The sequence below is a fragment of the Oncorhynchus mykiss genome, chromosome 21 (assembly GCF_057628025.1).
Source record: "Oncorhynchus mykiss isolate SJ-2025 chromosome 21, ASM5762802v1, whole genome shotgun sequence".
Classification (NCBI taxonomy): Eukaryota; Metazoa; Chordata; class Actinopteri; order Salmoniformes; family Salmonidae; genus Oncorhynchus; species Oncorhynchus mykiss.
The window spans coordinates 45,586,459-45,603,349 of record NC_143042.1 but is presented as its reverse complement, the minus strand read 5'-3'; the positions used below and the strand labels follow the sequence as shown (position 1 = coordinate 45,603,349).

The following is a 16,891-nucleotide window of genomic DNA, read 5'->3' as shown; positions in this document are numbered from 1 at the left end:
TAGCTGTATTACGTTTCTCCCTCCCGCCAAAACTAGTCCTTGCTGATGACAAGCATACCCATAACGTGATGCATCCACCACTATGCTTGAGAATAAATAGTAATCAGTGATGTGTTGGGTTTTCCCCAAACACAACGCTTTGTATTCTGGAGAAAAAGTTCATTTCTTTGCCACATTTTTTGCAGTATTACTTTAGTGCCTTGTTGCAAACAGGATGCATGTTTTGGAATATTTTTATTCTGTGCAGGCTTCCTTTTCACACCCTGATCTTTGGTTGAATCTGTGCTTGAAATTCATGACTCAATTAAGGGACCTTGCAATTACCTGTATGTGTGGGGTACAGAGATTGGGTAGTCAATCTAAAAAATGTGGGCTGTAACACAGCTAAATGTGGAAACTAAAGGGGTGTGAATACTTTCATAATGACTTTCTTTGACTGGGGACTGAGTTTTTGTCCTGAAGTGGAGGTGACCGTTGGTCTCAGTTGGAACATTGGAGATAATTAGGATAATAATGACCTTAATTCCATTGACGTATGAGCGACACGCAATGCCGCTCTCTCAGATGGATAGATCTCACACACACAGAGCCGCCCGCTGGGTGCTGACGCTGCTGCAGCACCCCCTGGAAAATCGTATTTTTTAAAGATTTCTATTAATTTTTTCGTCACAAAGTAGTGCTTTTCCTAGTCCTACCCACGGCTATGCGCTCACACACACACACACACAGACAATTTTCACTTATGGAAAAACATATCCACAAGACCTTGATCAATTTCTGGCCTATTCCTGACACTTCGCCTGGCAACAGTAAAATATTCAGGTGTGTGATGATTGGTCAGTATGATGCGAAGAGCCAAAGCTAATTCTCAACTGTGATCCATATTATTTAAAATGTATTGCCTTTAGGTCTTAGTAACAGTAGGGCAATTATTTAGCAGTTCAGATCAGGAAATGCCAAAGTGGCAGTTCTATGATTGTTTATTCAACAGAGAGAGACCCATCATAAAGCAACATTAAACCTTACTCTATCATAGGTAGCTTATAGTTTGCGTCACAATGCGGTACCGATGATGTAAAGATGCGTGTAAGGTCTATTAAATGAATGGCCTGTGATAAGCCTATTAATGTGTGAGCTGGCAGGAGTGTTTGTTTGTGTGGCTCTCCCTCGTTTCTAAGCAACCGTAATACTGTTGCTGAAATGGATGGCTGAATGGAGAAAGCAGCCACATCATGGGAGAATCAAGTATGAGTGTACACAAGATAAGGGACCCTCTTTTCCAATACCAGAATATAATGACTCAAATCCTAAATGTATATGCCATCACTAAATGAAACTATGTTAGGGATAGAGCAGAGATTCATACAAAATACAATCCTTTAAAACCTCTTGGCGCACAGATCCCTTTGGCGGAATCATTTTCGTCAACATCCGGTGAATTGCAGAGCGCCAAATTCAAATTAAATTACTAAAAATATTACATTTTCATAATCACAAGTGCAATTTACCAAAACACAACTTAACTTGTTAATCCACCTGGCGTGTCAGATTTAAAAAAGGCTTTACGGTGAAAGCAAACCATGCGATTATTTGAGGACAGCTCTCAGCAGACAAAACATTACAAACAGCTAGCAGCAAAGTAGATTGGTCACGAAAGTCAGAAAAGCAATCAAATTAATCGTTTACCTTTGATCTTCGTATGTTTGCACTCACGAGACTCCCAGTTACACAACAAATGTTTTGTTTTGTTTGATAAAGATTCTCTTTATATCCAAAAACCTCCATTTGGTTGGTGCGTTTTGTTCAGAAATCCACAGGCTCGTGCGGTCACGAAGGGCAGACGAAAATTCCAAATAGTACCCGTAAAGTTCGTAGAAACATGTCAAACGTTTTTTAGAATCAATCGTCAGGTTGTTTTTACAATAAATAATCGATAATATTTCAACCGGACGGTAGCCTTTTCAATAGAAAAGAGAAAGAAAAGGTCTCGCTCCAGGCGCGGGCGCATGCACAAATTTGAGGACACTTACGCGGTGTGATCATTCTCGCCCATTTTTTCAGAATAAAAGCCTGAAACTATGTCTAAAGACTGTTCACACCTTGTGGAAGACATAGGGAAATAAATCTGGTTGATATCCCTTTAAATGGAGGATAAGCTTGCAATGGAAACGTGTAGTTTCAGAAAAACAGCACTTCCTGGATGGATTTTCCTCAGGTTTTCGCCTGCAATATCAGTTCTGCTATACTCAGACAATATTTTGATAGTTTTGGAAACTTTAGAGTGTTTTCTATCCGAATCTGCCAATTATATGCATATTCTATTTTCTGTGCCTGAGAAATAGACAGTTTACTTTGGGCATGTTTTCATCCAAACATCAAAATACTGCCCCCTCAAGAGCCTCAAGAGGTTTTAAATTAGACATGAAAATTGGGATACTGTTCTGTACAGGCATAAGTGTATAGTTGCTAATGATTAATCCACTAAAATAGCATCAAAGATGGTGAATCCGCGTCACATCAACATGTGACCTTCGTGACCCCTTATCGCTATAATATCTCGCGCTCTCTCTTTGGTAAAGCCAACAGTGATTGCTAGGAAGGTAGACTGATTATACTTTATATCCTTGCAGAAAAGTCCCCCCCTCCATCTCAGTGCCAAGGACCATAAAAAAGTCCAAAGATCAAACTGCAAGCACTGTAACAAAAACAGCAGACTTGGGAGGGTTTGCTGTACAAACTACCAAGAACACGCACCAGACCGACCTTCCCACATAGGGTAGGATTTTGGTTTATTTTTCTATTGTATCTTAAATGTGTTATTCTTTGTCATTTGATCTAATATAATGATAAACCCATTGTCATGTTTCGTTTTAATTGTGATAAAGATTATATTTATGATATTTCCTTATCTACTGAAGTTTTTTTTCATAGCTTCAACAATGTCACCTGTCATTGTTTTTAGTTCTGCATATGTGTATTTCATTTCAATGTATATTCAAAGCTTGGTAGTAGACTTTCAGTTTTAAGTTAAGCATATTTGACATGTGACCGTCGAATTTGCCATTTTGTACAATTCAACGTGGATATGGATAAATAAGTTCAATCTTTGGTGGCCTCAACTGTCATATGGAATATTTTGTAAGGAGTCAATTTATGTTCATGCAGGATTAAGGATGGCAACTTTCGAAATGAAGAGCATTCTGAAGGTGTCGAGTAAGTATTTGTCCCCTTTCCTTACTGAGATATCTATATACATACAGTGGGGAGAACAAGTATTTGATACACTGCCGATTTTTAAGGTTTTCCTACTTACAAAGCATGTAGAGGTCTGTAATTTTTAATCATAGGGGCACTTCAACTGTGAGACGGAATCTAAAACAAAAATCCTGAAAATCATATTATGTATTTATTATTATTATTATTATTATTATTATTATTATTATCATATTATTTTAAGTAATTCATTTGGATTTTATTGCATGACATAAGTATTTGATCACCTACTAACCAGAAAGAATTCCGGCTCTCACAGACCTGTTAGTTTTTGTTTAAGAAGCCCTCCTGTTCTCCACTCATTACCTGTATTAACTGCACCTGTTTGAACTCGTTACCTGTATAAAAGACACCTGTCCACAAACTCGAGTGGAGTTTAGACCAAAAAGCTCTATTTGTGTCTCATCAAACCACATGACCTTCTCCCATTCCTCCTCTGGATCATCCAGATGGTCATTGGCAAACTCCAGACGGGCCTGGACATGCTCTGGCTTGAGCAGGGGGACCTTGCGTGCGCTGCAGGATTTTAATCCATGACGGCGTAGTGTGTTACTAATGGTTTTCTTAAAGACTGTGGTCCCAACTCTCTTCAGGTCATTTACCAGGTCCTGCTGTGTAGTTCTGGGCTGATCCCTCACCTTCTTCATGATCATTGATGCCCCACGAGGTGAGATCTTGCATGGAGACCGAGAGTGATTGACCGTCATCTTGAACTTCTTCCATTTTCTAATAATTGCGCCAACAGTTGTTGCCTTCTCACCAAGCTGCTTGACTATTGTCCTGTAGCCCATCCCAGCCTTGTGCAGGTCTACAATTTGATTGACTGATGTCCTTACACAGCTGTCTGGTCTTGGCCATTGTGGAGAGGTTGGAGTCTGTTTGATTGAGTGTGTGGACAGGTGTCTTTTATACAGGTAACGAGTTCAAACGGGTGCAGTTAATACAGGTAATGAGAACAGGAGGGCTTCTTAACGAAAAACTAACAGGTCTGTGAGAGCCGGAATTCTTACTGGTTGGTAGGTGATCAAATACTTATTTCATGCAATAAAATGCAAATTAATTACTTTAAAAAATCATACAATGTGATTTTCAGGATTTTTGTTTTAGATTCCGTCTCTCACAGTTGAAGTGTACCTATGATAACAATTACAGACCTCTACATGCTTTGTAAGTAGGAAAACCTGTAAAATCGGCAGTGTATCAAATACTTGTTCTCCCCACTGTATGTGTATACACACGTGTGTTTATATATGTACATATATATATATATACTACCGTTCAAAAGTTTGTGGTCACTTAGAATGTCCTTGTTTTTGAAAGAAGAGGATTTTTTTTGGTCCATTCAAGTAACATCAAATTGATCAGAAAACCAGTGTAGACATTGTTAATGTTGTAAATTACTATTGTAGCTGGAAACGGCAATGTTTTATGGAATATCTACATAGGCCCATTATCAGCAACCATTACTCCTGTGTTCCAATGGCACGTTGTGTTAGCTAATCCAAGTTTTTCATTTTAAAAGGCTAATTGATTATTAGAAAACCCCTTTGTAAGGATGTTAGCACAGCTGAAAACTGTTGTCCTGATTAAAGAAGCAATAAAACGGTCCTTCTTTAGACTAGTTGAGTATCTAGATCATCAGCATTTGTGGGTTCGATTACAGGGTCAAAATGGCCAGAGACAAAGACCTTTGTTCTGAAACTCTAGTTCTTGTTCTGAGAAACCAAAGGCTATTCCATGTGAGAAATTGCCAATAAACTGAAGATCTTGTACAATGCTGTGTACTGCTCCCTTCACATAACAGAACAAACTTGCTCCAACCAGAATAGAAAGAGGAGTAGGAGGCCCCGGTGCACAACTGAGCAAAAGGACAAGTACATTAGTGTCTAGTTTGAGAAACAGACACCTCGCAAGTCCTCAACTGGCAGCTTCATTAAATAGTACCCGCAAAACACCAGTCTCGACGTCAACAGTGAAGAGGCGACTCCGGGATGCTGGCTTTCTAGGCTGACTTGCAAAGAAAAAAACATCCCAGACTGTCTGATTAAAAATAAAAGTTTAAGATAGGCAAAAGAACACAGACACTGGACTGAGGAAGATTGGAAAAAAGTGTTCTGCCTAGAAGGCCAGCCACTTCCCTGTTGACGTTGAGACTGGTGTTTTGAGGGTACTATTTAATGAAGCTGCCAGTTGAGCAGTGTTGCCAACTAATTTTCAGGGTAAATTGCTAGAGGCAGGTTGACTTGTTGCTTAAAGTTGCTAAATGACGTTGTGATGTCATTACGTAGAATACACAATAACGTTACTCAAATATGATTTGACATTTGTTCAGGTACAGACTCCCACTCTTTTCTGTACAATTTTGATTGAGACATATTGATTGTTGTAAGTTCTGTTCAAGATCAAACATTCGTGACCAACTATATTCATTGGGTTTGGCTCATCGAACCGTACCTCTGCTGCTGTCAGCAAACAATGATTTGCAATTTGCTGAAATTGCTGGTCTGCTGCTGCCTGTGCATGAGCTGAGCACCTGCTGCTGACGTCACTCACAATGCACTTTTGCAGCATGGCACGTGTTACTGAGTGTGACAGAGAAAATAGTTTTTGTGTCGTTTAGAAGGAAAATGCCTGTCATCCTATTAAACATGACTACATTGGTAGTTATTTATTGTTGTAATATGAATCTAGAATTGATTCCAAACTGGTATTCAGTCTTTATCAGAACACATCACAACCGTCCAATAGTGAGGCAATCATTAAAAACAAGCATAGATCAATGCATTTTAGAACACTACTATCTATCTACTACTTTCTGTGTACTATATAGCACTGCCAGTGTAGGGAAGACCAGAGACTTTTACTCTAAATAACTAGGTCAATTTGACTCCTAATCATTCATACCATTCACAGGTCTGTACATAAAACGGTCGGTTCACAATGTTTTAATCCCCCATGCCAGGGGCACTTGAAATTAACTCTGAAATGTATCTGTGTGTCCCCACCCCTCTAATCTCATTTTATCACTGTTTCACCTCCAGAGCTGAAGTTGGAGAGCTCTACCCAGAGTCACTCCATCGGGGCGGTGCGATGGAACCTTCCTGAAGAAGACCTCCAGGCCCACAGCTCAGCCCCTACCAGCCCCTCCAAGAGCTGCGCCCCCTCCACATGCCGCTTACGGGTAAGTTACACACAAACCTCCATCCACTCACAGCATCACATTTGATTTGTTTATTTAACCAGGCAAGTCAGTTAAGAACAAATTCTTATTTACAATGACGGCCTACCCCGGACGACGCTGGGACAATTGAGCGCTGCCCTATGGGACTCCCAATCACAGCCGGTTGTGATACAGCCTGGATTCGAACCAGGGTGTCTGTAGTGATGCCTCCAGCACTGAGACGCAGTGCCTTAGACCACTGCGCCACTCGGGAGCATCCAGTCTATTTAAAAGTCGTTCTATTCATTTGTGTACTCTTCTACCTGTATGTGCTTGTTTGTACTGGTTTTCTACATTTGCCTGCTCATCCTGTATATATGTGTCTCTTGTAGCAACATCATCGTCAAAACGGCCTGAAGAACCTGCGCAGCCTGCAGGAGTGTGTCCGCTTCATCAACCACTGGAAGGAGCAGGTGGCCGAAGTCTGTAAGGTAAGTAGACCCCTGAGAGGGAAAGAGAGCGAGAAAGAGATTGGGGGACAGGGGAGACATACATTTATAGAAAGAACAAGGGGAGAGGGATGTGGTAAGAGGATGAGGAAACAAAAGCCCCGACAGACCAGGGATGCATATTGATTTCCAACGTTGGTACGATAGTTTTAGCGATATTTTTGGCGATTGTATTAACGATACTATTAGCGGTAGTATTAATTTGACCCATATTTTGTATTGCAAAATGCCTCTGGAATTATGGATTGTGAGGGAAAAGGACAAGTAAATGCACAGGGAAGTTTGATGTGCGATGAAGGAGAAACAGTAGGCCTGATTTAGTGGGGATGGCGTCAATCATTGGGGAACCATGAGACAGGTGTTGAATGAAGCCTAGATAGTGAATAAGGCCTGTCTGTCGGTCAGGGATTGTTCACAAAAATGATGCAACATTTAATTTAGTGACTTTACAGAGAAAGGAATAAAAAATAAAAATAAAAATAAAAAAATATATATATATATATATATATAAATAAAAAGGGGTTTGTTGTCCCCAAGGGGACTTTAGAACTGTCTCTTGAGTAAAACAGGGTGAAATGACCCATTTGGGTTGATCACCATGTTATTATAGCTTGAACACCTGGGTCGACACCTGGGTTGACTGTCCTCTAGTTAGTCAACATGTTGACATTTGGACCGTTTAATACTTAGAAGAAAAAGTATTGATTCTCATAACCAAATTGTTCTTAGCGGGACAAACTTAGCTTGTTTATTACCTTTACATTTGACATGTTAGTCATTTAGCAGACACACTTATCCAGAGTGACTTACAGTTAGTGCATTCATCTTAAGATAGCTAGGTGGGACAACCACATATCACAGGGATATAAAATTAATTATTCCTCAATAAAGTAGCTATCAGCAAAGTCCGAGCTAGAAGGGGAAGGGAGGAAGTCAAGTGCAAGTGTTGGTTCACCGATATTGGATACGCGTTGCTAAGCAAGACAGATGACAGTTAAATGAGGTGATGGGTAAAGAGGGTACTGATACAGGGGTTCTTATCAGCCTTTACAGCTCTGTTAACCCATCCCAATGCCCCGTGGGGCTGAGCTGGAACAAACAGGTTATAGTCAAACTATGTAACTTAGGCAGATACCCCTCCAGGGTGGGAGAGGAGGTTACAGGATTACATGGAGAGTGGATTTTTACAATTGGGCCAGGTGGGGGTTGGAGGTAAGGCGCGGTCGGGAGTGCTGAGCTGGCCTCTGGCGTATAACTGCCAGGTGGGAACAGGGTTACTTAAAGGAAAAACACACTCAACCATCCCATTTTGCATTTATTTGATCTAGTTTTGCAACGCATGGCTAGATGTTCGCCTTGTGCCTATTTTCTTTGTGAATCAAGCTACATTACACGCACAATCACATGCTGTACTATCAATGGACAACACAGTATTGCTACGACAATAGTGAGATGGTTGACATGACATAGCTATACATGCTATTGAGAATGTACAGCATGATATTGACCTTGTTGCTGTTTTGTGTTGTTGCAGAGTGGCAGTGATGCAAGGGAAGGCACCAGTAAAGGAGAGACCCCTGAGGAACTGAAAGACCCAAGAACAGAACGCAGTCTGGAGGAGAGCAGGAAACTCATTCTCCTGTGGGCCAATGAGCTCACAAGTGTCGACAAGGAGTTGAAGAAAAGCCCCTGGGTGCAGGAGAGAAGTGGGAAGGTGGAGGAGGAGGAAGAAAACAGGGATGGAGAGGAGGATCCTAACGAGGAAGTGCAGCAGAGGATCATGGAATGGGCCAAGGAGCTGCAGAGCGCCTCAGAGGTGAGAGATCAGGGGTCAAGGATACAAATGTATATAAAGAGTTAAAGGAACACCACTGAGAAAAGAAATGGAGGAAATACGTGTTCCCTAATGATAGTCATTTCTATAACCTAAACAGCCTTGGGCCAGGTGGGGGTTGGAGGTAAGGCTGGGTCGGGAGTGCTGAGCTTGCCTCTGGCGTATGACTGCCAGGTGGGAACAAATCTGCTATTTGCAGATTTTCTAGCAAAAACTGAACACTTATCATAAGGGGTAAAAGATCAAAAAAAGTGTCATTTATGTTTTACATTTATTTCACCAGGCAAGTCAGTTAAGAACAAATTCTTATTTACAATGACGGCCTACATCGAACCAGGATGTCTGTAGTCATGCCTCTTGCACTGAAATGTAGTGCCTTAGACCGCTGCACCACTCGGGAGCCCAATAGGAGACCCATAGAGATGACTTGGTAGTAACGTCCACGTGTCTGTGTCTACACAGAGCTGTGGGGTGCAAAGCGATGAGCTCGGCAAGGTTCTGCGTCTGCTGGGCCTGAGGAAGAAGAGACTGGTCAACCTCCTGCCCTTACTGGAGTTCATTACCTGGTCACTGCTAAAGGAGGACTGCAAGGTGAGCTCCAGACACCGACGCACGCAGGCGCACAAAACAACAAAAAAGAAGGGGAGAAAAAAAGAGGTCAACATTATATATTGGAGAACTAGTTTAATAGTTTATTAGTTGAATAGTTTATTAGTGGTCTTCTCATTAAACATAATGTTATGTTATGTTTACAGCGTTTTATTTTCTGAAGTCGTACCCTCACCTGAATCCATTATAATTAGTTAGCAATGTTCCCTCTTAAACATTCACGTTTCTGTTGATTGAGGATCAGCAATACAATTATATAGTCTATACATGCTCAAATATGCATGCCTCCACCAGGTTAAAAACCTAGGTGTTATTTTAGATTCTGTACTAAATTTTGAGTCACACATTAGGAATGTGACCAAAATAGGTTTTTACCACCTGAAGTACATTGCCAAGGTGTGGCCTTTTCTCTCTCAGGCTGAGACAGAGAGACTCATCCATGCTTTTATTACAAGCAGGCTTAAATACTGTGATGCTCTCCTGTCTGATCTACCCAAGAAAGCCATTGGTCAACTACAAAACATACAGAATGCTGCAGCATGGGTACTGACCAAGACCAGACAGAGAGCACACATTACACTGGTTTTAAAATCTCTGACTGGCTGTCTGTGAGTTTTAGAATTAATTTTACAATTATTCTATTGGTTTTTAAATCAATCTACGATTGTGCACCCCAATACATGTCAGACATGCTTTTAAGTTATGTACCCAGTATGTCCCTCAGGTCCTCTGGCACTGGCCTTTTAACTATCCCAAAGCCTAGGACCAAGGGTATCAGACCTCAGGATAAGACCCAGATGCAGACAGTTCGAAGTAACACAGGTTTATTACAAAAACAGGGGGCAGACAAACAGGTCAAGGGAAGGTAGAGGTCATTAATCTAGAGCAGTGTCACAAGGTACAGAACGGCAGGCAGGCTCAGGGCAGGCAGAGGTCATTAATCCAGAGCAGTGTCACAATGTACAGAACGGCAGGCAGGATCAGGGTCAGGGCAGGCAGAGGTCATTAATCCAGGGCAGTGTCACAATGTACAGAACGGCAGGCAGGGTCAGGGCAGGCAGAGGTCATTAATCCAGGGCAGTGTCACAATGTACAGAACGGCAGGCAGGCTCAGGGTCAGGGCAGGCAGAGGTCATTAATCCAGGGCAGTGTCACAATGTACAGAACGGCAGGCAGGCTCAGGGTCAGGGCAGGCAGAGGTCATTAATCCAGGGCAGTGTCACAATGTACAGAACGTCAGGCAGGATCAGGGTCAGGGCAGGCAGAGGTCATTAATCCAGGGCAGTGTCACAATGTACAGAACGGCAGGCAGGCTCAGGGTCAGGGCAGGCAGAGGTCATTAATCCAGGGCAGTGTCACAATGTACAGAACGGCAGGCAGGCTCAGGGTCAGGGCAGGCAGAGGCCATTAATCCAGAGCAGTGTCACAATGTACAGAACGGCAGGCAGGCTCAGGGTCAGGGCAGGCAAAATGGTCAAAACTGGGAAAACAAGAAAATGGGGTAAGGTCAAACACTGGTAGGTTTGACGAGACAAGACGAACTGGCAGCAGACAAACAGAAGGCAGGTATAATACACATGGGATAATGGGGCAAATGGGCGACGCCTGGAGGGAGTTGGAAACAAGCACAAAAACAGGTGAAACAAATCAGGGTGTGACAGAGGTATGGAGAGGCAGCCTTTAGTTATTATGCCTCCAGCCTCTGGAATAGTCTGCCAGAGAACCCGAGGGGGGCTGGAACTGTGGACAAAGTTAAGAGATCTTAAGATTAAAAAAAACAAAATGACAAATGGAACAACTAAAAACCACATCCTAAGGAAAAGCAAAGCTAAAAATGTTTGTGTCATAAATATTTCCGCTTTTATTTTCATTGTTTATTTATTTTTTCGGATAAAGACATTCCATGTCTGAAATGCGCTGTATAAATAAAGCTTGGTTTGATTTCTACCCACCTACTTACCTAAAGTGTTATGAAAGCAGCTTACATAACCAGTGATATACCGCTCCACTAATAAAGCTGTAAAATCATAACTGGGTGGGCTACAGAGTGTTAGAGGTGTGCAAATGGTGACAAGGTTTGTGGTGGAAGCATGATACAGATCAATGCTCCACCAGAATCTGTAGGGCTTATCACATAGAACTGATTAGCTACCTACCTGGTCCACAGGAAATCTAGGACTCAACCAATCATAATCTATTTAATCTATGTTTCTGTTTCATAATATTTGCTCAAGGTACTATTTCTTTATTCATAATGGTAGGGAAATGAGGAGCAAAAGTAAAGTTCTTTGGCAAGATCATGATGGATTAGATAAGAGGTACTTTTTTAAATGACATTTAAACCACCATATCAAAGTGTTTGTTTTTTTTCCAATTAAATATCTAGTAATAATATTGGGATATGTTACAATACAAAACATTTTAAATGAACATCACAAGACAGCCATCCCAAAACCAAACTCCATACAGCCCTATCTGTCTCATCACCCATACAGTGAATGATTTGACCGTTGTCTTGTCTAAACTTCACGTCCGTCGGACCTTCGCCTTGTTGTGATAAGGCCCCAGGTCATTTGATATAGTGCACTAAAACATAATGTCGAGAGAACTGCCAGTCTAGCATGTCATTTACGTCCTACTTCTCCTCTGTATCAGCATAGTGTATTCTGTTGGTGTGATCTGCCTTGTTGGTCAGGGTTGACCGGAACATGTATACATTTTAATCTGTTGATCTGGTCTGTGTCACTTTGATCAGTACATTTCAAGTCACAGTAAAAAGGTGAAAATGAAACTCTTAATGCCAATTGTGTTCCTGTGTTCCTATTTTCAGGGTGTTATTGCTCATCTGTGGCTGTCAGCCAAGCAGCGCACCTGGAAGGCAGGCACTGCAAGATACATCCCTAACTCGGTGTGGAACTGGATGGTCAGTGCATCAGGTAACTATCCTCCTATTTGGAAATGTACTTTAATTTAACATATTAATAAAAAAAATAATAAAAAGCACTGAAAATAAGAATGAATAGAATATTCAATATAAAGCATTTTCCAAACATTTTGCCCAAACCTTGAACTACAGCTTACATAATGGTAATAGCTACTAGCATAGAAAAGTAGAATAGAAAACAGATGACGATGTCATTTAAAATTATGAAAGTAAAAAATGTGCGGCACATTTCAGAAAGCTACCAACTCAACCAACTCTCTCCCCCCTCCTCCCTAAAGCTGACGTGACCCTTGACCCCATGACCAACCACTCATGGCTTCAGCTCTCCGACGACCACCGAAAGGTCCAGGAGGGCATATCCGAGTCCAACCTGCCCTTTAGTCCCCAGCGCTTTGACGCCTGGCCTGGCGTGTTGGGCTGGGAGGGATACGCCTCTGGACGCCACTACTGGGAGGTCGAAATAGCCAACAACGGCTACTGGCGGGTGGGCCTGACCACGGCGGGCGCCAAACGCCACGGCCGCTTCCCCATGAGCCCCCAGATGGGCTATTGGACCCTGTGGCGCAGCACCCACCAATTCTACGCCTGCACCAAGCCTGAGACGCCTCTGCCCCTGGGTCTGGTGGCCCGCCGGATGGGGATCTATCTGGACTATGAGGAAGGACAGATTTCCTTCTACAACGCGGAGACCAAGTCACACATCTATACATTTACAGACACCTTCAAGGAGAAGCTGTACCCAGTGTTTTCCCCTCTGGACGGGCGCACACTCATCACCGTCATCTCGCCGCATAAGGTCTCTACATTTTGAAGACATCAGGTTCCTTTGGTTTGTAGGTTCTCCCCAAACATCAGCTCTGTTAGCTTATTTTCCTTTGACTTTCAATCACTGTCTGATTTGGACATGGAAAACCAAGTGTGTCATCATGTGCGTCTAGGTGCACGTGTGTGTGTGTGTGTGTGTGTGTGTGTGTGTAAGTAATGAGCAGCTTGCTCCAGTAACATTCTGTCTGAACTGCACCGTCTGCAGAAACTTACTTCAACAACTTTCTCCCTCCACGGTTTTCTCCTAAATTATTACTTTCCTTCCTCTCTCTCGCTCTCTCTCACTCACTCTCTCTCTGTCAGCATCAAACTAACTGCCCGTCCAATCAATAACATGAATTAATCAAGGAAGTGTCAAGAAGAAGAGAAAACAGTAGGAGAAGCAGTTGACACTGACCATCACAGACTTGGGTTGCGCATGGGCCCCGTTCCCACATCAATCCCTAGCCTTGGCCTAGACACTTCTGGACGGCCCCTTATAGATCTGAAATAACTGAATGGATAGAATCAAAAAGGAAGGAACTTCACACTCTAATAAAAAAGTGTCTGTTAACATGGACATTTGACAAGTTAGATTTAAACATCAAATGTTTGAACAGCCCCACATTTTTATAACCTGTTTGTAAAATACTGTATGTATATAAATTGCATTATGACACTAAAACAGCTAGCTAAATGGAAAATGTACAATGAGGAGAACTAGTTGTTTTAAATCCAGTGGTGTGAAGTACTTAAGTAAATATACTTTAAAGTATTACTTAAGTTGTTTTTTTGGGGGTATCTGTACTTTACTTTGCTATTTATTTTTTTGACATTTACTTTTACCTCACTACGTTCATAAATAAAATACTATATTTTTTACTCCAGACATTTTCCCTGACACCCAAAAGTACTCGTTACATTTTGACAGGAATATGGTCCAATTCACACACTTATCAAAAGAACATCCCTGGTCCTCCCTACTGCCTCTGATCTGGTGGACTCACTAAACACAAATGCTTCATTTGAAAATGAATGTCTGAGTGTTGGAGTGTGCCCCCGGCTATCCGTAAATAAAACATTTAATAAAAATGGTGCTGTCTGATTTGCATAATATAAGGAATTTTAAATTATTAATACTTCAACTTTTCATAGTTAAGTATATTTTAGCAATTCCATGTACTTTTGATACTTAAGTATATTTTAAACCAAATAATGTCAGACTTTAACTCAAGTACTATTTTACTGGGTAACTTTTACCTGAGTCATTTTCTATTAAGGTATCTTTACTTTTACTCAAGTATGACATTTGAGTACTTTTTCCACCACTGTTTAAATCAACCTATATATTACTGTGTATCTACCTATATAAATATGTATTTCTATATTTATTAACTTTATAATGCACTGGCATAATCTGTAAATACAAAATTGTCACCAAGTACGAATATTTTTGTCTACAAAACATGGATTTATTTGTGTGCATCACATTTCCTCTCTGACTCAAGTAGGGCAGACCCTAATTAGTCGACTGGTCGATTGTTTAGTCATTAGGCTGTTGGTAAACCAAGATTGTTTTAGTCTAGCAGTAACAAATATATTTTTATTTGCGCCCATCTCAGTGAACTAATCCATTGGTTCTCAAACCTGGTCCTGGGACCCAAAGGGGGGCACATTTTTGTTTTTGCCCTAACACTACACAGCTCAAATGATCAACTCAAAAGGCTTTGATAATTTGATTCAGGTGTGTAGGGCTAGGGCAAAAACTAAAATGTGCCCCCTTTTGGGTCCCAGGACCAGGATTGAGAACCAATGATTAATCCATTGCGGAGGCCTAGACTAAAAACCAATTTATGCTTGATCCGAAAATGTGTTCGGAGGCTCCATATGGAGGGTGTGATGCAATTGCGGAGCCTCCAGAGGCAGACATAGGCCACATCGAGCTCCGTGCCACATCGGCACATTTTGCAACAATGCGGAGGGCTCTGTATAGGGCGGTACATCCTGTAGAAAACAAACTCACTTCCTTGACAACAGCTCGGCACTGCTCCGCAAAGCTCAAGAAGTAGGAATGAATGCCCTGACTTCTGTTGAGGCCGTATCACCCACCGTAAGTGCTGCATGGCCAATGCAGACCTCGATTGACCATGCCCAGATGCACAATGGACTTCTCTTTCCAGAATGCGCTTTCTCCCGCCAACTTGTGTAAATTGTTTGCGTTTGATTGTAAGTGTATATCAATGACACATTACATAGAAATTCCTATAATTTCCTGGGAATTTGTTAATGTATTCAATATTATTATTCCAGTCTTCCCGTTTTCATTGTCGGAGTAAGGATGCACATGCATAGAAGTAGGCTTATAGGCTTCCTGGCCTGCGCGCAAATGTATGCATATGAAACCGAGGTAAAGACAGTTTAAGTTGGATATTCGACGGATATTCGCGCTTTCAAACCACTTGAACCACAGACTCCAAATAAGTGTCATGATGTTGGAAAAATTGCGCACAACATTGCACGTCTTATTTTCACGATTTGGACATTAATTCGCTTTCCAAAGCTAATAAACGTGGAAATGTGAGCAGCATTTTGTATTCCTAGTTGAATTAGTTAGGGAGCGTAAACAAAGTACAACTTTTTTACATTCAAATTTCAATAGCTCCTTGATCATGTGACCTACTGACTTCAAACAAGGTCCAGAATGTCCACTGACTACCCTTCTATATTGCACAACCTTTAGTTTGTTAATTTCCATCTCACAAGATTTTACATGAATTTTTCAAAATGTAAAGTTTCAATAGCTCCTTGGTCGTGTGACCTAGTGACTTCAAACAGGTCCAGAATGTCCACTGAGTGGGCTTACATATTGCACACCCTTTAGTTTGTCCATTTTCATCTCACATGGTGTTACATGAATTTCACTGGTCACCCCCAAAGCCAATTCCTACTTTGGCCGCCTTTCCTTCCAGTTCTCTGCTGCCAGTGACTGGAACGAATTGCAGAAATCACTGAAGCTGGAGACTCATATCTCCCTCACTATCTTTAAGCATCAGCAATCAGAGCAGAGCAGAGCACCTGTACGTAGCCCATCTGTAAATAGCCCATCCAACTACCTCATCCACATATTGTTATTTATTTTATTTATATATATTTTTTTCTCCTTTGCACCACAGTATCTCTACTTGCACATTCATCTTCTGCACACCTCACTCCAGTGTTTATTTGCGAAATTGTAATTATTTCACCACTACGGCCTATTTATTGCCTTACCTCCTTAATCTTACTTCAGTTGCACACACTGTATATAGACTTTTCTATTGTGTTATTGACTGTACGTTTGTTTACTCCATGTGTAACTCTGTGTTGTTGTTTGTGTCACACTGCTTTGCTTTATCTTGGCCAGGTCACAGTTGTAAATGAGAACTTGTTCTCAACTGGCTCACCTGGTTGAATAAAGGTTAAAATAAAAAATACTGTATATGGGAATGTCTTATGTCTGTCCTACATGTAGTGTTGGTACATGGAATATTCCTCAACTGCATATATCATAAATTGCTATTGCAAATAGAAGTATTATATTCAACTGACATTTTCAGATATTATTTTGACAAACACTTTGGTGCTTACAATTCATTCTCTATTATCATAGATTTGGTGGGCACTGTCATCTGTGATCTTTGTGATAGGACTTTTTTTAAGCACGTACTGATGAAACTGTCACTTAATATTTTTTTCTTAAAGTCTACAAACTATACATT

At 41.3% G+C, this 16,891-nt stretch overlaps 1 protein-coding gene across 1 annotated transcript; it reads left to right on the top strand.

The window, feature by feature from the left end:
• Window positions 1–2,161: 2,161 nt before the first annotated feature.
• LOC110500682 (uncharacterized) lies at window positions 2,162–14,225 on the top strand. The gene is made up of 8 exons (XM_021578181.3): window positions 2,162–2,776; window positions 3,166–3,213; window positions 6,315–6,454; window positions 6,826–6,924; window positions 8,477–8,758; window positions 9,239–9,367; window positions 12,216–12,321; window positions 12,608–14,225. The coding sequence occupies exons 2-8, from the start codon at window positions 3,174–3,176 to the stop codon at window positions 13,138–13,140; spliced, it is 1,329 nt and encodes a 442-aa protein (XP_021433856.3). The 5' UTR covers window positions 2,162–2,776; window positions 3,166–3,173; the 3' UTR covers window positions 13,141–14,225.
• Window positions 14,226–16,891: the final 2,666 nt, after the last annotated feature.

Coding starts and splice junctions, on each gene's coding strand:
- LOC110500682 (XM_021578181.3), top strand. CDS start 3,174: ATGGCAACTTTCGAAATGAAGAGCATTCTGAAGGTGTCGA. Junction 9,368..12,215: donor TGCTAAAGGAGGACTGCAAG/GTGAGCTCCAGA, acceptor TCCTATTTTCAG/GGTGTTATTGCTCATCTGTG. Junction 12,322..12,607: donor CTGGATGGTCAGTGCATCAG/GTAACTATCCTC, acceptor TCCTCCCTAAAG/CTGACGTGACCCTTGACCCC.